Source organism: Hyperolius riggenbachi, chromosome 1 (assembly GCF_040937935.1).
Source record: "Hyperolius riggenbachi isolate aHypRig1 chromosome 1, aHypRig1.pri, whole genome shotgun sequence".
NCBI classification, from domain to species: domain Eukaryota; kingdom Metazoa; phylum Chordata; class Amphibia; order Anura; family Hyperoliidae; genus Hyperolius; species Hyperolius riggenbachi.
Window position 1 is genome coordinate 464,768,112 of NC_090646.1, and position 21,535 is coordinate 464,789,646.

General features: G+C 44.5%; 2 protein-coding genes across 3 annotated transcripts in view; one reads left to right on the forward strand and one right to left on the reverse strand.

The window, feature by feature from the left end:
- Positions 1-7,699, forward strand: part of SART3 (spliceosome associated factor 3, U4/U6 recycling protein) — a 56,492-nt gene extending 48,793 nt beyond the window's left edge. For both annotated transcript variants that reach the window (XM_068239624.1, XM_068239630.1), the window contains exon 19: positions 4,350-7,699. In XM_068239624.1, the coding sequence (XP_068095725.1) occupies positions 4,350-4,533 (184 nt within the window). In that variant the 3' untranslated portion in view covers positions 4,534-7,699. The remainder of the gene's footprint in view (positions 1-4,349) is intronic.
- A 4,853-nt stretch (positions 7,700-12,552) lies between these two features.
- On the reverse strand, positions 12,553-21,253 carry FICD (FIC domain protein adenylyltransferase). The gene is made up of 3 exons (XM_068271487.1): positions 21,159-21,253; positions 20,017-20,350; positions 12,553-15,379 (listed from the first exon to the last, which is right to left on the reverse strand). Exons 1-3 carry the CDS (start codon positions 21,180-21,182, stop codon positions 14,295-14,297), a joined length of 1,443 nt encoding a protein of 480 aa, XP_068127588.1. The 5' UTR covers positions 21,183-21,253; the 3' UTR covers positions 12,553-14,294.
- Between the last annotated feature and the right edge of the window lie 282 nt (positions 21,254-21,535).

Consider the following 21,535-nt stretch of genomic DNA (forward strand, 5'->3'; position numbering starts at 1 on the left):
ACCTCGGAGGTCGGCGGGACGCATTGCGTACATTTTTACGCATTCCAGCTAGTACAGGAACATTAACGCATACATTTTTACGCATTACTGGTTCAATGCATAAATTTTTACGCATTAAACCAGTAATGCGTAAAAATGTATGCGTTAATGTTCCTGCACTGGCGGGAATGCGTAAAAATGTACGCAATGCGGCCCGCCGAGGTCGCCAAGCTGCCAGCGGAGGACTGGAGCAGTAGTGAGTGACTACGAGGGCACAGGATGGCTGAATGGGGCTGGTAGAAGCCCCAGGTAAGTGAAACTCATTTTTTTATTTTGCTTGGACCTTCCCTTTAATAATTATGCCAATGAAGCTGTCTCAGTTCTTGGCAACAAAACGATCTTCCACATTAAATTCCCTGGATCTTCTTGGTTCCAGTGACTACACCATTGCCATTCTGAATGAAGAGTCCCAGCAAAAGCATCCTGTTGAGGCATCACAATTGGTCCATTATTCAAACAGGGATTCTCATTGAACAGATCAGTGAACCAACAGGAATCTCCTGTGGGAAATTGAAAGATGCCTTTGCCAAGCTCACATCTCACAGAAAGATTGTGTAAGCCCCACCCCTTGCCAGGGCTTTTTACTGGACTATTGATCTCACCAATGAAAATCCTCATCACGTAGCTCCCTTTCTGTTTACTGCTGTGGCTAGAAGGTAGATTCCTGGCAGAAACGCATTGAATCTCCGATTGGGGCATCCCATTGATCCACTCAAGTCTTGGTGAGAGTTAACAATGGTTTTGCTGGGGCTCCATTTATTCAGTAGAATTTCAGTAATATCATAGCATGGGACACTCATTTGGGTGGTGGTTGGGATTTCTTTAAAGTGGAACTCCATACTAAAAAGCAAAATCCTGCAGTGTCCTTGTAGAAAAAAAAAGTTATCTGAACAGCCTTGTCAGCTAAGCCGTCCCGAAGACCCCGCATCACTGAACTTCCAGTGCCATTTACTGCATTAAAGGTCTTGGTTCTGTAGGACTCAGAGGCCTCCCTCTCCATAGCGAAGTATCTTTTTATGTCACTTTACATTGGCTTTAAAGTTACAGGCTGTTTTAACTGTTTTCATGAAATTCAGTGGAACCTTTTTTTCTCCTCCCGAGCGCCTCAGCCGATAATCAGGTGTGTGTACAGTCGCCTGACACAAGTGATCTGCCTTGCAAATTAACTTGGCTGAGCGACGGCCAACTCCATTGTGACAAGACAAATAACATTTATATTGCCCTTTTCTCCTGGCAGACTCAAAGTGCTTGACCTGCAGCCACGCTCCGTAAGCAGTAGGAGTGTTGGGGAGTCTAGCCCAAAGTCTTCTTACTGAATAGGTGCTGGCTTACTGAACCGGAAGAGTTGAGATTAAAATCCAGGTTGCCTCTTTCAGAGGCAGAGCGCTTAGCCAGTACACTATCCAGCCACCGGCACGTGCACGCTGCTCGGCCACCACGTGACATGTACGTGTAATAAAATCGTTATGCCACGTAACAATATTGTCAATGGCCTAACGCACGTTTCATGGCTGTAACGGTAGTTGCTTCTTCAGAGGCAAAGCATTGTAATATCCAAGATGGTGGCAGTACTAGGCAAATAAAGTAGACAAAAATATAATTCCATATGCCAAATACCCTAGGTGTCCTTTCCATCTGGTCAGCCAGGTACCAATCAGATTGTATTGATAAAGATTGCTTGGCAATGTTAATCACTGTAGAACTGATAATGAAATCCTAAAGGTCCACTCAAAATAAGGACCAGACATAGTGTGACCGTCATCAAATGGTGTGCAGCTCAGGAAATCCAGTAGTAGGTCAATGAAATGGCCTTTTAGTGAATTGTCCAATTACTTTTGAGCCCCTGAGGCCCAGTGTACAGCGACTGCCAGAACTGAAAGTGAGCCGCGATGGGGGACTGGAGGAACGTCTGGTAGCATCACTGGCACAGGTTGGCTGCAGGGGGCTGGCAGAAACCCCAGGTTCAAGCCCCATGTAAGTAAATTTTTTTATTTATTTTTTTACGGTCATCAGGTCCGCTTTAAAGCAGTAGGACTAGCCATACTATGCCAAAGGAAAACACGCACGCACACACTCTACTTACATAACACGTGTATTGCACTGTCCGCGTTTTGATTTCAATGAATTTTTCCTGGTAGGGGCCATGTCTTTGCCCACAGCTGATGCTAAATACTGATATCATTCTTCCCTTAACTTTTTTTTTTTTTTTTTTTTTTTTGTTCTCCAATCGCTAAGTCTCCTCTGCCTTACTTGTAAGCGAGCAGAGGATCAGGTTTCAGATAAGCAGCTAGGAAGGGAAATAAAGGAAAGAGGAGGAATGTATTATAGATAATAAGAACCCCCAGCATGCAACTGTTTGGCACTGACTACTAAAGGGCCAGTGCTCCTTAAGTATGTCATAATTCCAAATCATAACAGTAGAATAAGTTTTTTTTAAAGTTTTAACCACTTCGCATCCAGACCTTGTTTCCCCCTTATGGACCAGAGCCATTTGATATTTTAGCCATGACCCTAGTTAATCAGCAATAACTTTATCCCTACTCATGACACTTAAATGATCTATATACCGTTTTTTTTTCAAGACAAACTAGGCTTTCATTGGGGGGTATTTTGTACTAAGAAAATAGTTGTTTTCTATTCATTTTAATGGGAAAAAAGAGGAAAAAATTAAAAATGCATGATTTCTCAGTTTTTATCGGTTCCAGCTTAAAAATAAAAAGTGCTACTGTCATAAAAACCATGCCACTAGTATTGTGTCCCCCCCCCCCCCCCCCCCCCAGGGTAACCAGATGTGCCTTACTATTAGACACTCCCTCCCCTCCCCCAGGACCGATAGCTAGATGCCCCCCTCCCCCATCAGGCAGCCCCCCTCCGTGCATAGTTAAAAAAAATCCTCCAGCAAGCAGCATTACTCACCTTACCTCGTTCCTGCGACTATCCTGAAGCCCAAGCCTCTGATCCCCGCTCTGCAGTCAGCCCCGCTATGCTGAATATCTGGTCCTTGCTTGATGATGTCATCAAGCCGGGACCCGGATATTCTGCATAGCAGGGCTGACTGCAGAGCGGGGATCGGAGGCTCGGGCTTCAGGATAGTCACAGGAACGAGGTAAGGTGAGTGAGGCTGCTTGCTGGAGGGTTTTTTTAAAACTATTTATGCACGGAGGAAGACAGATGAAGGATCGCTGCAGTTGACTACTGCTGCGATCGTTCATGGGAGGGGGGGGGGGGGGGGGGGTGGACTAATTGGCTATAAGGGAACATGTTCTCTTTTGCCAATTAGTAATGCAGCTGACAGTGCAGGGGGGTGTGCTCTGAAGCGCACCCGATCGTGCACAGCAGGGCTGCAAACAAGTCAGTATATTTACGTCATTGTGGCTTGGAGGGTGCCACAGGTGACGTAGATATACTGTAGCAGTGGAGGAAGTGCTTAAATTCAGGACTTGCATCTTTATCACTTAATACACTCAGACCAGTTGTTGTTGAAATTTGATTTTTATGGTGACACTCCCGCGTTAACCTCTTGAGGACTGCAGGGCTAAACCCCCCTAGTGACCAGGCAATTTTTAGTTTAAAAGGCCACTGCAGCTTCCCCCCCCCCCTTTTCTCCCCACCAACAGAGCTCTCTGTTGGTGGGGTCTGATCGCTTCCCCCATGTTTTTTTTTTTTTTTTTTTAATAAATATTTGTGTTGCCGCTTTAAAAAAAAAAAAACAAAACAACCCTCTTCCTTTAAATCCCTTCCCTCCCTCGCTCCCTCCCTCCCCACAGCCGGCCAATTACGGCGATCGGCTGTCATAGGCTTCTGCCTATGAGAGCCGATCGCTCTCTTGTCCCCCAGTCTCCCGAGCTCGGAGATTGAAGGCGGGGCGGAGCTCCGCCCCCCAAGCAGGAGATGCGCGCGCAGCCTGCGCGCGATCTCCTGCAAAACAGAGCCCCAGGACTTTACGCCAATTGGCGTTAGGCGTACCTGGGGCTGCCGCCGCGGCCACGCCTACCGGCATGACGCGGTCGGCAAGAGGTTAAGTGACAGTTCTATTTGACCCACGTACTTTCACACTGCCATACCTGTAGATATGTTCTTGAGAACTGTTGACTTTTTTGTTATACTGTTCTTTGGCTTTTTTTGTAAGATCAAGGTAATATTTTTCTTTTAGAACTAATACCAGCCTCTGGTTTCATGAGGCATAAAATAGCGCGGTTACAATTTGTCTACTAATAAAGTTTGTATTCGAAGCTAATAATGAGAGTTCCCTGGTAGTTATAAAACCTGTGAGTGACAGTTGTGAACTTTGATTTTCTTCATGGTCCTAGGAGAGGCAAGGGAAGAACTCAGCTGGCCCTCTTACCTCGCGCTCTGCACAGACAGAATGCACCAACTGCCACAAAAACAGAGAATGGCACCTCACAGGCACAGCCAACGTCTTCCACTGGTGCTGAAGGGGAGCCTCAAAAAATGACAAATGCAGACTTTGCACGATTGTTGCTTCGGAAGTAACCAGGACTGAAGAGACCAGAACACAAATCATGGAGAAATGTGAAAGAACCAATGACCTTTGACTTACCCATCACTGTGGCCACTTACAGCGTCACTGACATGCGGACTGTGCATATTCCCAGGGAGATGTACTCTATCTTACTGTTCCTTTTGTTTTTCTAGCTCCACTTTGACTTCCCTTTTTATGTTTTAATAGCACAGACTGTAGGCTTCCTTATTTTCCTCATATTGAGGCAGGCAAGGCAATGTAGAGGCGGCTCTGATGGTCTGTTTTGGGAATGATTTTACACTTGTTATTGCAGAATGGCTGTACTTAACATATTGTTGCAGATATTGCAGTGAAGAAAACTTAAAATGGTATTTTATATATATCTATATATTACCTTCATTTCATGTCTTTTTCCTGCAGATTTCAAATTGTTTTGTGTTGGGGAAAAAACTGGATTAAACTATTTGCGGTCCTGATACCACTCTATAGGCCCTGTGTGCTGTGTCGCTTAGGATGAGTGTAAGCCTCTGAGGCACGTGTATGCACAGGTTTAGTTTTTTGCTCTAGACATTTATTGGTGTGGCAGGCTTCACTTGCACCTTTGTGATTCAGACACTTGCGGTTCAATCCACTGCTTGTGACAGACCTGGAACCTACTTTTGCTTGAGCTTCTTACAGTTTTATCGTAAAACATTCAGGGGAGTTAAAAACAAGAATTTCTGTGTAGAATACTGGTTATTCTTTGTTGCAGATGTTTAGAAAAATGTAGTCTCGGGCAAAATCTATTGTGTGGTTCCTAAGCAATGCAGTGCATAGAATGACCACATCTCTAGTGTGAACAAGCCTACACATAGTTCCTAATGCACCATGTCATTTCACATTTGCAGGTTGTAGATTTTAATTTCTGTCATCTGATCAGTCGCATACAGATTTAATGGAATTGGGCCAGCCAAATGCACTCCCTCCTGAGTTTGATTGGCCTGAATCCCAGCCGCATTGCAAGCCAGAGGAATTTGCCAAGGTGGTATTTGATTGGTCCAAGCTGCATAATCCTGCATCAACTCAGAATTTTCTTTGTATCTCATTGACCATCCCCACCAGGGAGGTTGTTGAACGTGAACTAAATTACAAAATTGGCTTGTCATTCTTTTTACACAGGCCATTTTGTAAGTTAACTGTGAGGTCTTCGCATTAGACAATCCAGAAAGGGAAAAACAAATCATATACTCCACTTCTCTATAGTCCTTTTCATTATGCTGAAGAGCTCTTCTGTCTGAGAAATTGACAGCATGAGGATCAAGCAGCATATTCCAAGATGGCCACAGCATCTAGTCTCTTGCAACAACAGTTCATTGTAAAGCCTGGGATGGATGGCCAGTGAGATGCAAATCATTTCACGTTAATGCGGGATTATTCAAATTCTTTATGCAGCTAGAAAATAGACCAATCAAATTCCACCTTGGCATGATTCAATTGGACCATTTCCAAGCTGCATGTATTTGTATAATCCTGCATCAATTTGGAACAATTTGCATCTCGTTACCATCTGTAGAGAGCTGAGGCTCGGATCGCAAAGAGAGTAATTTGGGACCATAGACGACCTTGCTTGGAACGAGGTATAGTACTCTCCCTAAATATTGGTTTTTGTTTCTGCAAAAACCTTTTGTTATTAAAATGCACCCTTCCCTTCCAGTGTACAGCAAGCTATCATATTTTATTTCTAGATATGCAAATTATTCAAAATATGGTTCTTACAACCAATAGCATGACCCAATCGATCATTTTACAGCCCAGGGCTAGTAATCTGCAGATAAACACTACTGCCACTTTTTCAGGTGTTCTCACAGATGAACTACCTTACATGTGTTTTCATACAAAACACTAATTCAGGGCCAGTGCACACCAAAAAGCGCTAGTGTAATCGCAAACGCTCAGTGCTTTTTGAAGTGATTTTTCTAGGCATGTGCCTATTGACTTTCTAATCATGTCCAGCGCCGGTACAGAGTTAGAGTAAGCGCTGGTCGGTGCAGGAGAGAAGCTGACAGACGATTCATTCACTGCCTGTCAGTTGCCTGTGTGAAAGGGGCCTGCTTTAAGAACCACAGTTGTTGCTAGGAAAAAACACGAGAGGAGATACACTTTAGTGCTGAGGTAAAAATTTATAAAAGCACAGACACACTTGTACCAAAATAATTTATTCTGGACTCTTACACAACAATCCACAGCTAAAGTGCAATCTGCTTACAAAAACAAATATAAACCTATTCAAGGTGCTGCCAGTCTTTCTCAAAGAGAACTCTAAGCTTAGACCAGACATTCCCAAACTGGGATGGGATTCATCATCTCAGATGGTACACTGCAAGTTTTGGGATTTCTCTGCAGAACTGCATGGTGGGAACATCTGCACACACTAGAATCTGTTTCAGCACAATATTCCATAAGAAGCACTGTGAATGTTATACAAGGTTGTGTGAGTTTATGGATATCTTGGTGAAGACTCTTGACTGGATGTTAGTACATGTCCTAATTAAATTTCTCACTTCAAAACTGCTGAAAAATGTTATCCACAAGTTGGCAAACACTGGCTTAACTAAAGTGCTATGGTCTACAAAATTCTGTAAATGTAAGTGTCTGTACTCATTACAATGCCTGCAGCTGTCTGACTGAATAATGGTTTCCAGACCTTAATATAATGTAACCATATCAATCTTAGGCAAATTAAGATGCTTAGAGAAACATGATTCAGCCATGCCTATAAATATCTAAAATGTCTGTAAACTGGAAACTAGTTTATGCATAAATCCATATACTGTAGTTCGTTTCAAACCGAGGAGTGTTCATTGTTTACAAGTAAAATAAGCTTGATTAAGCAGGTTTTAAAATTCCTCCTAATCATGAGAATTTCAGAACTATGAATAAATCTTCCAGGTATTTCATATCTGCATATATAATACAGACTACCATGATACAGTCAGCAGGGTTTCTGTTTCCTGCAAGGATAAAGTACTCATTTACCTCCATGGGCTGTAAACTTATTGTATAAAAGTTAGAAGATCATGAGTGAGCACCTTATCTGTAGTCCTCCCACAGCTCTGACAGTTTGAATTTGTTGTCAATTCCATACAAATCTGCAATACTGATGGAAAGCAATAAAGACACTGAAATATTTAGGCTAAATGTAGTTTGTCTATATCACCAGCATTAGTAGGGCATGCGGACAGATGAGTAATAGGTCACTTGTTCAGTATTGATATTTAGGCCACATCATGTAGCAGTCTTGTTTGAAGCACAGCTGCCAGCTAACTACTCGTGGAGAAAACTGACTATAGGTTCATAAACACACACACTAGATGAAACTTGGCCAAGGCTGCCGCTTAAGACCACCTCTGCTGAGGATCTAGTGTGTTTATGGCAGCTCCCAACCATCCTTGATACATTAATGAGGCTCATCTTAGCTGAACTCTGCCCAACAACATTGTTCTCCCTCCTTGCCCATCCCACTCCATTGTGCACTGCTCATCCTTCCTCCACCCCTTACATAGTAACAACAAGTTGTGTGTTTGTACAGCATTGGGCCCTGAACTATCTATTACCCAAGTGATTGATTCTTGATCCCTGCAAGTGAGAGAGTGATTGTATGTGTGTACCTATAATAAAATGTGAGATCATTACCTACTGAAAGGTTTTTATTGCAGGTATCCCGATTCCTCCTCACAACTGCACGAGACCCAGCCAGGGAGGTACCATTCCCTGTCACCATCATGTGTTCAAGGAACCTCTACGGGAGAGGGGAAAAGTAGCTCCCATAGTCATGCCATCCTGTAGCCGAGAACATTTGGGGGTTGGGGGTGGCTTGGAGGTGCAGAACACAGCACTTAAAGTACAACTGAAGTGAGAGATATAGAGGCTGTCATATTTATTTTCTTTTAAGCAATACCAGTTACCTGGCTGTCCTGCTGATCCTCTGCCTCTAATACTTTCAGCCATAGACCATGAACAAGCATGCAACACATCAGGTGTGTCTGACATTGTCAGATCTGAAAAGATTAGCTGCATGCTTGTTTCTGGTGTGGTTCAGACACTACTGCAGCCAAATAGATCGGCAAGGCTGCCAGGCAACTGGCATTATTGAAGAGGAAATAAATATGGCAGCCTCCATATTCTCACTACAGTTGCCCTTCAAGAGACAAGGCTGCTACAATGATATGACAAAACCCAATTCAAGGAGTCCCCAGGTGATATATCTCTTCATAACTGTTGCGAGAAAGGGGTGCTCTTTGCTCTTAAAGTAGTCATCAAGCTAATTAACCTACCCCCCGATCTACTTACCTGGGACTTCCACTAGCCCCTTGCAGCTGACATGTCCCATGCCGCAGCTCTAGTCTCAGCCGCCGGCCCAGGATGCCCACCGTTGCAGAGGGCGACTTCTAGGTCATCCTCTACCGCATCTGCGCTGCTGTGAATCGAGTCCACATTGTCAAGGCTGTACAGTGCCTGCGTAGTACAGTCCGGACAACGTGGACTTGTTTGACAGTGGCACAGGCGCAGTAGAGGACGGCTTGGCGAAACACCGTGCGGGGATCCTGGGCCAGCGGCTTAGGGTGGAGCTTCAGCATGGGACTTGTCGGCTGCAAGGGGCTGGAGTAAGCCCCAGGTAAGTAGATCTGAGGGTAGGTTAATTAGCTTGATGACTCCATTAACACTTGTACCATATTTACTAGAGATGGGACGACGAATCCGGCGAATCCACGAATCCCTCAAATATTGGGAAATATTCGAGATTCGTGGATTCGAATCCCGACGCCATTTTCCATTTTACGAATCCGCCGAATCCCGACGCTGCATCGCCGCGCATCCGCCGCTCGCACTCGTCCTCCTCCGACCCGCGCCTCCTCCGACCGCCCCGCGCCTCCTCCGCCCGCATACTTTGTATCAACTCACCCGTCCAGTGGAGCGCAGACAGAGCGGCAGACCTCTCGCTGACTTCCTGGTTCCCTCTAGTGACGGCTTTTACAATGACGTCATCAGTAAAAGCCGGTCCGGCCACTAGAGGGAACCGAGAAGTAAGGACGAGGTCTGCCGCTCTGCGCTCCACTGGACAGGTGAGTTGATACTTAAGCAGGGGTGAGCGAGGGGGGACGGAGGAGGCCATGGGGGTGAGCGGAGGAGGCACGGGGGGAGCGACACCTACCTACCTGCCACTATACCTACCTAAAGGCCCCCTATACGTACCTACCTACCTGCCACTATACCTACCTACAGGCCCCTATACCTACCACTATACCTACCTACCTGCAGGCCCCTATACCTACCTAAAGGCCCCCTATATGTACCTACCTACCTACCTAAAGGCCCCTATACCTACCTAAAGGCCTCTATACCTACCTACCTAAAGGCCCCCTATACGTGCCTACCTACCTAAAGGCCCCTATACCTACCTACCTACCTACCTACCTATACTTAAGGCCTTATACCCTGCTACCTATACTGAAGGTCCCTTTAACTACCTACCTACCACTATACCTACCTACAGGCCACTATACCTACCTACAGGCCCCTATACTTACCTACCTACAGGCCCCTATACTTACCTACCTAAAGGCCCCTATACCTACCTACAGGCCTCTATACCTACCTACTTGCCACTATACCTACCTACAGGCCACTATACCTACCTACAGGCCCCTATACTTACCTACCTAAAGGCCCCTATACGTGCCTACCTACCTAAAGGCCCCTATACCTACCTACCTACCTATACTTAAGGCCCTATACCCTGCTACATATACTGAAGGTCCCTTTAACTACCTACCTACCTACAGGACACTATACCTACCTACCTACCGGCCACTATACTTACCTACCTACCTACAGGACACTATACTTACCTAAAGGCCCCCTATACGTACCTACCTACCTAAAGGCCCCTATACCTACCTACCTACCTATACTTAAGGCCCTATACCCTGCTACCTATACTGAAGGTCCCTTTACCTACCTAAAGGCCCCTATACCTACCTACATACCTACCTATACTTAAGGCCTCTATATACCCTGCTACCTATACTGAAGGCCCCTATACCCTGCTACCTATACTGAAGGCCCCTATACCCTGCTACCTATACTGAAGGCCCCTATACCCTGCTACCTATACTGAAGGCCCCTATACCCTGCTACCTATACTGAAGGCCCATATACTTTTCTACCTATACTGAAGGCCCATATACCTTGCTACCTATACTGAAAGCTACCAATATTGAAGGCACCCATACCTAGCTAGCTATACTGAAGGCACCTTTACCTCGCTACCTATACTGCGGGCAACTATACCACGGATCGCACAATTCGTATGTGCAGGATTCGTTAGATTCGGGATTCGAAAGGTTCGAGATATTCGAGAACCTTTTTAGATTCGGATTCGAAGAAATTGTGGATTCGTCCCATCCCTAATATTTACCTTATAAAATATTTCATGGAGGCTGCATACACACATGCAATTTTTCCACCTCCGTGAGGACCACAGATTTTGCAGGTATGCTCCGATACTACATGGAAGTGGTAAAACTGGCCAATCAAAATTGGATGTGTGTACCAGGCTTAAAGCCTGAGTCACATCAGCCACCCATCCCACTTGCTACTTACTATAAATGCACTGACAGCCAAGTACCTCCCTCCCTTCAAGGTGCATACATTTGCATAAAGATATTTGCATCTCATTAACCATCAGTAGAATCGGGTTCTTCATGTAACAGTAATTTACCCTGAGAAAGTTACATACAAATGGAATTTTACCTGAACCGGCAGTTTTGTGTGGACAGCAGCCGCCACAAGTACTATTACAGTAACATTTGGGATCTCTGTAAGGAAATTCCACCAATGTATGTCTCACCTGATTGATGCAAAGCACGCCACCTTACTGCTCAGGCTAAATCATTCATTATGGCCATGAAAGAGAGAGAAAGTAATACAATACCTCTGAATAAATCTGTTGAAGTGTACCCAAGCCAAAGTTGAGGTACAAAAATTACATCCTAACCTAAGAAGAGGGAAGTCTTTGGATCCTATAGAGGCTTCCCAGTGCATCCTCCGGTCCCCTGTTGCTGCAAATTCTCCAAAGATTACAGACAAGGGCTTGTTGGTAATCTGATCAGAGCCGCGTATCTCTTCAAGCACTAGTACAGCTGCACCTGCGCAGAAGCAGCTCCATGCAGCCAGAAGAGGAGAATAGCCCCGATCAATCGCATCAACTGGTGCACGGAGAACAAGTGAATCAGGTGTAAGTCCTGACTGATTGCCGGTGCCTTGTCTCAGCCGGATCGTTTTAACGGCTAATGGAAACGTCCAAACAACAAAAGAGACGGCACACCACTGGCTGCAACAAATCTGTTGTATTCACGAACAAGTGCACACTACATGTTACAGAATATTTCATCCTGATGAATATTCCGTAATATGTATTGTGCACTTCTTCGTGAATACAACAGATTTGTTGCAGCCAGTGGTGTGCCGTCTCTTTTGTTGTTTGTATAGCCCCGATCAGCTGGAGGGTCCCGGGCATTGGTGGAGGACCAGAGGATAGTGTGGGAAGTCTCTGGAGGATCCAACGGATTCCCTATACGTAAGTATCTGTTTCTGAATCTAAGCTTTAGATCAGGTTCTCTTTAAACTCCGTACACTTTACTGGTCTGTCACCTAAAGTTATTTTTAGAGCTTGTTTTAGAATGAATGTTGTACAGTCACACTATTTGGCTCCAAGCCAAACATTCTGCTCTATGGAGAGGGGAAACATGGCTGTTGCTTCATCCTCTGAAGTTTCTGCAGGGAACAAGCATCAAGGGACAGTGATTTCACCAGATTGATCACTACTAGGGAGGCCAGCAGAAAATAGGGACACAGCTACTTCTTTTTAAGGGTGGGCTTTCCAGTCCAGAAGGATTCGAATTTGGAATTCAAATGAAGTCTAATAACTTCAGCTGTAACCACAGGCAACGGAAAGTTAAATTACCCAGAAGTCTTTGGGGACGTCTGCATTCCATTACACATCATAGGCGTAATAAAAGCTGTGTTCCATGACTAGCTCGTTTCCTCAAGCTGGAAGGAGGATGCGCGATAGTGAGTCATTACACCTATGACGGGTAATGGAATGCAGACGTCCCCAAAGACTTCTGTGTAATTTAACTCCCCGTAGCCTGTGGTCACACGTGAAGTAATTATACTTCATTCGAATTCCGAATTTGAGCCCTTCTGGACTGGAAAGCCCACCCCTGCTTATTTTACATTTCCTGATGAAATGATCATGAAAAATAAGGAAAATGTAAAGTGTGCATGTAGCTTTAGTGTTTTGTCACAACTGGACTTTGAGTTATGACAACAGAAATATCTTGGTAGAAATAAGTATGAAACAATTTTAACAGATTATCAAATGGTTAATATTAAACCATTAGGAGTCAAGTTATTCAGACACTAAAACACCACTCTCTTAGCTTGTGCCCCAGTAGAAGTGTAGGGAACCTGTGAGAAAGCCCGTTTCCTGGTACAAATGAGAGATCTCTTGCTTGAGTCACCAGTGTTAGAACCAGGCCAATGTAAATGATAACATAAAGGGCTGCTCTTTTTAGACCCAGCATTGTTCTAAAGGCTCATACAAACACTAGACAGATGTCACCCAACAGGGATCAGGAACCATCACTGGGCCAAGGCTGTATAGACGTGTAGTTAGCCTGTAGGCTAACAATGTGTTCTGTTGCAATGCGGGGGAGCAGAGGGCTGCCAAAGCGGCACACGTGTGAGATCACTCTGCGGACAGGGTGAGTGGGGAGAAGCTATAAGCCGCTGCTCGGCTAAATTGATCTGCCAGGCACCTCCTGGGTGCTGTACACATGCTGGATTATCAATAAAGGCAGGCTTTATCGTCTGGCTCAGCCAAGATTAATCTAGCATGTGTACAGGTAATGGATAACAAGCCTCATATCTCAAGTTCCCTTTTAAGGGCCCGTTTCCACTAAATTTAATCTGCATGCATTTTCTGCATGCAGATTTCGCATGACATATACAAGTCAATGGCCCTGTTTCCATTACAGGCAAAATTAGCTTACCACCGCAGGTGAAAAAAACAAAAACCGCCAGTGTCTGTCAGAATTTTCCACGCGGTTTAAGTGGTCTCACATGAACACGTATGCATCTCCTCGTACGCATTTACGCATGCGGAAGTCAATAGCAATAAATGGAGACAGTAAATATAATAAATAAAAAACTACATGTATGCAGGCAAATTTGCGTGGAAAAACACCTGCAAATGAAGGTGAATTTGCATACGCATGGCAAATCCGCAGGTGTTTTTTCTGTGCGTATTCACTTAGGTATAAAGCCCAATGTACACGATTCGATTCTATTTACGATCCGATTAAATCCGACATGTCCGATCAGGATTCAATTCGATCCGACATGTCCGATCAGGATTCAATTCGATTTGCCATTGCAAAACAATGGCAAATCGAATTGAATCCTGATGGGACATGTCGGATTTAATCGGATCGTAAATAGAATCGAATCGTATAAAGAATTGTACCGTGTAGATTGGGCTTAAAGAAAACAAGCCCTAAGAGACAATGCATTAGGAGATAATCCTTACAACTTGTGTAAACAAATGATTAGTCTTCAGTGTAGCACACTCCTACTCATATGAAATGCTAAACAGATGTAGCAGCAAATATTGTCAAATAAATTAATGAGATGAAGCTAAAATCCCTGCAGTTGTGAAAGATTGATGAAACTAAGGCCGTGGTGTGTGCACTGGAATAGTTTGCTTGCACTCAGTAAACTCTGGGTGTGGTTCTGGAAGACCTACAGGGTGCTCTGTTGTAGCAATGATCAACAGATCTAAGGTGCTCTCGGTACATTTGGCAATGAATCGAATGAAAGGTCTCACGTCACCTTCATTGGCCAGTTCCAAGACATGGTAATATTCAGACCTCTGCTCCTTGCGGATAGTCACTGGTGGGTATCCTGCCTGCATTAAAATGACATTCATGAGCAAGCGAGAAGTCCTCCCGTTACCATCTACAAATGGGTGGATGTAGACCAGTTTATAATGTGCCAAGGCTGCAAATTCCACAGGATGCAAGCTTATTGCCTCATCTGAATTTAGCCACAGCACAAACTCCCGCATATGCTTCTCTACATCTTTGGGATGCGGTGGAATATGGTGGCCCACAAACACTTGGTTAGTTCGAAATCTTCCTGCTTCAACAGGATCCACATAGCCGAGCACTCTTCGATGTATCTCCAGTATGTCATTGGTTGTCACAGATCCTATTCGAGATACTAAAGTGTTGTTGATATAGGTCATGGCCGCATGCATACCAATGACTTCATTCTGCTCCTCAAGGCTTTTACCTGGCACCGCATATCGCGTCTCAATGATATGGCGGATCTCAGACAGGGTAAGTGTGTTGCCTTCAATGGCCACTGTATGGTAAATGTAGTGATAGTAAGTCTCTTCCATGACTCTGCGGAGAGCCGAATTACCCTTTGGAATGGACATCACTTTCTTCACCTTACTGTCAATGATGCTAAAATACCTCTGATCTATTTCTTCAACCAGTGGCAAAGTCCGATCACGGTTTATCAAGGCTTTCTCGTTGTGTGGAGAGATAGTTAATGCTTTAGAATATAAATAGTCCGCTTGAATGATGTCCTTCTCTTCCTCTAACAATATACCCAGCTCATTCAGAGCATCTACGTGATCGGGATCCATCTTTAACGCATGGAGAAGAAGTTTATGTGCCTTGTCTCTCTTGCCGTGACGTTTCATTTCTATGGCCTGGTTCAGCGCAGCTTTGGCTTCAAACGTCACATCTGTAAGGATGAAAATAGACTTTACTGTGCGCAGTGATACGAGACACACAAAACCGCGCAGAAAATTTGGGCACACTAGGCACCGCCATAGGCCATGATGTGAATTACAGCTATACCAGCGCTCAGTCAGTAATTTGAGCGCTGTTAAAAGACTAATGAGCCTAAATTACCATAAATAAAGTGTAATATGGTCACCAGCAACAGGCAGCTGAACTACACTGTTTTTATAGTAATAAAGTTTTTTCCCTGTCTGTCCAAGGCAGCCTGGAGGGGGAATAGTACACACGGTATATGTGGTGCAATAGCAATGCATTCGCATATGAGACTGCACTGCCCATATAACTTAAGGTGCATGTTGACATCTCTCTATCGCAACAGACAGCACTGAAGTGCTGTCTACAGCTCTCTTCTGTACAATGCAAGTGCACGTTTATAAATCGATCAGGTGTTAAAATTAAATGCATTCTAACTGCATGTTACAATACACAAGGTGTAACTCCCAACAATGCATAGTGAATAGAAGGACACACACACACACTTTAAAAATCAGAAGTCCAAGATCTGGTAACAACAACAACAACAAAAAGCTGCATTTTTTTGACTAATTACAATATGTTAGTCATGGAAATAAAAGTAAAAATCAGATTTGTTTGGTTATTGCTAGAAGCTGAGGTTCCCTGTACATCAGTATGGTTCATGTCTTGCACAGAAGTGTGTTTGTGCTTTCTCATATCTCAGTGATGCAGTTCCTGTGCTAGGTTTTCGCCAACATGTTTGAGTTTGCCCAGAGACTGGTACCATTGTATGAGCCAGACTGCAAAAGGTACACTGGAAAAGTCAACACTGCCATGCTAAACGCTGAAGCATGGGCATTCACAATAATGGCAATGACCCAGCCTGTGGACAGATGTTTTGCCTGACTCGAGTGTTTCTCACCTGCCTGGGTTACTCCAAATACAAAGCTTAATAATTTTAACATTTATGAAAACTATTTGTTACAATCACATTACGGTGTAGCTCATTTTAAAATATAGGGTTAGAGACTTAAAGAAAGATAGCAATAAAATCAATACATCACCAAGTATTGCATCATCTGCTCCTCCTATTTGGCTGGGGGTACCCTGAGTCTTTCAGCCCAAGCTAGCAGAGAATCTAGGAAATCACTGGCTGGATACAACACGACTGTCCATTCTTGAAGAGATTTTTCCTAATCTGCTTTTATGGGTCATAATGCAGGGTGGGCATGTGCTGGCTCAATCCCCCGACCCACTACATAAAATGCAGCTGATTATCTCCCAACTAGAAGTCATAATATGGGCACTGTGCCCTAATTGGAGTGGGAAACTTACTTTTTCCAGTCAACAAAGCGTAAACTAAAATAAACCTCATGCAAATCTAGTTTAAGGCCTGAAACCCACTAGGAGTGCTTTGTGATTTGAAAAGCTCTTGCTAATGTAATGCTATGGGTGTGATCCCACTTGAGCGATGTGATTTTATAAAAATCCCCCATAGCATTGCCTTACCAAGAGCTTTTTCAAGTCACTAGCGCTTAGAAAAGGTTTCTAGTGGGTTTGAGCCCTAAATGGCAATAACCTTTAAGGATCACTGCCCTTAACCTAATACATTGTGAAGGTACGTGAGATATACCGTATATTCCGGCGTATAAGACGACTGGGCGTATAAGACGACCCCCCAACTTTTCCAGTTGAAATATAGAGTTGGGGATATACTCGCTGTATAAGACTACCCCTCTTCAAAACATGCCGCCTCCATCCTCCTGGCCCACCCCTGTATACATCCTCTGCACCTCACATCAAAATGAAAATAAGAACATAGTACTGGCATTACTGGTGGGTGCTGCAATTATCCAGGGGAGGGAAAAGAGATCGGGCTGTGCTTTTTAAGAACTGGCAAAGCTTGCTATGCCTATAGTACATTGTGCCAGGCAGAGCTCTACATTACATACCGGGTGCTGCAGTCAGGGGAAAGATCCATCTGGGTCGCACTGGGTGTCAGGCGCCGAGTGTACGTTCTTGTGCCAGGCAGAGCTTTAAATGACGTACCGGGTATGCAGCCATGGCGGAAAGGTCAGTTTGCAAAATCTGTTTCAATTCAAAGTTTACTGCAATCCCGGATAACATCTTGCCAACAGCCGCTCGTGTGGATAGCAGGGCAGCTTCCTGGTTCGGGGGTCACCTGACTGTGACGTATGCGCTCCACTACTCAGTGTGTTCCACCTCCGGCAATCTCTTTCAGCGTGAGCGCACACGTCACAGTCAGGTGACCCCCGAACCAGGAAGCTGCCCTGCTATCCACGCGAGCGGCTGCTCGCAAGATGTTATCCGGGATTGCAGTAAACTCTGAATTGAAACAGATTTTGCAAACGGACCTTTCCGCCCTGGGCTGGCTGCATACCCGGTACGTCATTTAAAGCTCTGCCTGGCACAAGAACGTACACTCGGTTCTTGACACCCGGCGTATAAGACGACCCCCCACTTTTCAGAAGATTTTCAGGGGTTAAAAAGTCATCTTATACGCCGGAATATACGGTATATTAAATGCACACACACCCACATTTCACTTGTATCACAACAGACCACCTGGTCTCCCTGCATTGCAGTGTTCCACAGGAAATATATCTGTGCTTCTGTTTTCAGCAGCTCTATATCTCCACACATAGGCCTAGCGCACACCAAAAACCGCTAGCAGATCCGCAAAATGCTAGCAGATTTTGAAACGCTTTTTCTTATTTTTCTGCAGCGTTTTGCGGTTTTGTGTAGCGGTTTTGGTATAGTAGATTTCATGTATTGTTACAGTAAAACTGTTACTGAACAGCTACTGTAACAAAAAACGCCTGGCAAACCGCTCTGAAGTGCCGTTTTTCAGAGCGGTTTGCGGTTTTCCTATACTTAACATTGAGGCAGAAACGCATCCGCAATCCAAAATCTGCAGCAGCCCGGGAGTATGCGTTTCTGCAAAACGCCTCCCGCTCTGGTGTGCACCAGCCCATTGAAATACATTACCCTAGCGGATCCGCACCTGCAAGCAGATCGCAAACCGCAGCGGAAACGCTCCGGTGTGCACTAGGCCACACAGTGGAACATTATAGTGACAGCACAGGAGAGGAAAAAAAAAAAACAGACCTATAAAACAATCTTCTTATAGTTGAATCAGCTAATTTTGGTGCAGCACTGCATCGCCATAAGGATAATTACGGCTGTAGCAGCTCAGTGATTCAGTTGGGCGCCGGCAATAGCCAGAGCTCAAATTAGAGAAAGAAAGAAGCAAGGAGAACACCAGCGCATTCCACTAAGGCTGCATCTGAAATGACCACCAGCTCAGTGTGCAGCACCTAAATAGATTTTCTGCACACTTCGCATTCAATTTAGATGCAAATCATATGCAAATCTGCTACTACTTACACCGTTAGGTTAGGTCACTTGCCCGGAGGTTTGCCTCACCGTGGCACAAATGTCTAGTATAATATACTTTGCATGCAAACCATATTGGAAGCTAAAGTTCCTCCTAGTTTAATAAATGTTAGCACTTGTCTTGGATGCAGGGCATGCATTTTTCAGTCTGGCAGAGGCGGTGTACGCCTGTGCGATTAACCATTCAATTGCACCATGTGTTTAGGGATGCGCAGCCTTCCCCCTCCCCCCCCCCCCCCCCCCCACCTTTCCTTAAAGAAAAAAAAAACCTAGGTAATTCAGCCACCAGCAATAGTCGCTGCCCAAATTAGGTGTTTCCCCCAAGTTGCTACAACTGAGAGGGGGGGGAATAGTATTTATCGCGTGCAGAAGTTTGAATAGGGTGAGCCATCTTTCGGCTTCACCCTGTGCAAAAAATGTGGGCGCTAGTCTACTTTAGTGGACCCAGCAGGAAACTTCACAGGGAAATTCAGCTAATGTGATTGGATGGACAGCACCCTCCTGACCTGTTCGGTTTCCAATAGGTTGTAGTAACCTACGCCCACACTATTTGGCCAATCACAGTGCTTTATGCTGAAAGAAGGTACTGCGATTGGAGAACTATTCCCTATGAGGTTCCCTGCTGGGTCCCCTAATGTAGACTATAGCCTAAAATTGACCATGCCATATTCAAAACGTATGTCTTTATAGTGCCTGGTCTCCATCAGCCATGCTAATTTCGTTTTCATTCACTATTTCTACTATGCTCTGTGGGGCAAATGCTGGCAGTGGGTTTACTTGGGCTTTAAAGAGCAACTCCAGTGAAAATAATGTAATAAAAAAGTGCTTCATTTTTACAATAATTATGTATAAATTATTTAGTCAGCGTTTGCCCATTGTAAAATCTTTCCTATCCCTGATTTACATTCTGACATCACACATGGTGACATTTTTACTGCTGGCAGGTGATGTCACTGGAAGGAGATGCTCTTTTTTTTTTTTCTAGCAGTGAAAACAGCTGTTATTTCCTACAATGCAACAAGGCTCCCACAGTGGTAAGTCAGAACCATGGTCCTGACATCACAACGTGGGAGGGGTTTCACCACAATACCAGCCATAGAGAGCACCCTGTTGATCCGTTTGTGAAAAGGAGAAGATTTTTCATGGGAAAGGTGGCATCAGCTACTGATTGGGATGAAGTTCAAGTTCTAAAACACTTTGAGTTACCTGCAGATGGTTTTTGTTTAAACACCATAAGTTCAATTGCAGCTGAAGTAACAGCAAGACCCGTGGACTGAGCAGCATAGGCATGAATCTTGTTTTCACCTCCCCAGAGGTTATAATGGAGAAGAGCCTTCAGAGCTGCTCTGTACTGCTCTTCTAGCCCGCTGAGAGGGACAAGAACCAACAAAAGTGACCCAGACAAAACCAACAGTGCTGCTCGCACTCCATAGCGGGCACTCAGAAGAGGCCACTGAAGTTCTGTGGTGGCCACGGAAGTTGCCATCACCCAACTCCACGCACTTGAGGCAGGGTCATCTTCTTGAACTTCTCCACGAACCTGCAACAGAAGATATATAAAGTGAACACCCCACTAATTAGATCTGCTGTATAATATACATTCACTTCTTTAACAAAGATGACTAAAACCTGTAAGAGATTATAATTACATTTATCATATATGGTTTGGGAGCGATGGAACGCAGCATTCCATTTTGGAAAGATCTGTTGCCAGTGCACCAGCTGCTAACTTTACAATAAAGTGGCTGCCCAATGAAACTGAATCTGTCTACTGCAGTCACATACAAGAATAAAATATCATACAGTAAAATCTTGCCATAGTAAACTCTGATATTGTACATCGTTGGCTATAGCAAACTCCATCCCCATGTCCCAACCATGAACCTGTATGAATATACAGTGTATGACCAATTCTGATATAGTAAACTATGTGGCCAGGTCCCTAGAAGTTTACCATAAGGGGATTTTACATCTATCCCTCCATAAAAAAACCCAAAAGCATAGCAATTTATTCCAGGTACATTCGCCTTTACAAATATATCAGTGAACCGTTTAAGTCAAATGAAATGGATACGAAGTAGTGAACCTAAAAAACAAAAAGCATACAAACAACACAAACATAACATGGGCGCTGCTGTTGCTAACAGAAATAGCTAGAGTCACAGGATGAGCACGAAATCCAGCACAACACATATCTAGCTTATCTTATCTTCTAAAGATAACAAGAAGCACTTGTCAGCTGCCATATAAGTGGCACCTGTAGCAGCCCTGCCATGGCTATAGTACACCCCCCACAAAGCTAACCAAGCGTGTTCCATACAGGACATCCGTGTGAGCACACTACTTACATGAGAGCCCCCGAACACCCCCATCACACAGCCCGCACCGCACTTCCTCCATAGAGCAGCACAAGCCTGAGCTGAGATCTCCCCGTGTAGTTCCGACTCCTGCAATGTCCTATAGCTGTTATTGGCTGCTCTATATGCGTCACACATCTTATTGACCTATCACGGTGCATTTTTTACGTAACACAGCACGATTGCCAAGCAGTAGAGGACAAGGCATCCGAAGAATGTACGTTTGTTAGTGTCTGCACTACGTGGTCCATTGTAGGACCCGGCCCAACGCAGGACTGCTATTGGAAAAGCTTCGCAATGGCGCCCAGAGAGTTAGGACAGTGGGCTTTCGCTCTAGTAACCACTCATCTCATGAACGTAACACGTTA

Excerpts from the sequence above, each read along its gene's own strand:
- FICD (XM_068271487.1), bottom strand. The coding sequence starts at position 21,182 with ATGGGGGTGTTCGGGGGCTCTCAT. Across the intron at positions 20,351-21,158 it reads GGGTGTTCGGGGGCTCTCAT|GTTCGTGGAGAAGTTCAAGA; the intron begins GTAAGTAGTGTG and ends CTTCTGTTGCAG. Across the intron at positions 15,380-20,016 it reads TAAACAAAAACCATCTGCAG|ATGTGACGTTTGAAGCCAAA; the intron begins GTAACTCAAAGT and ends TCATCCTTACAG.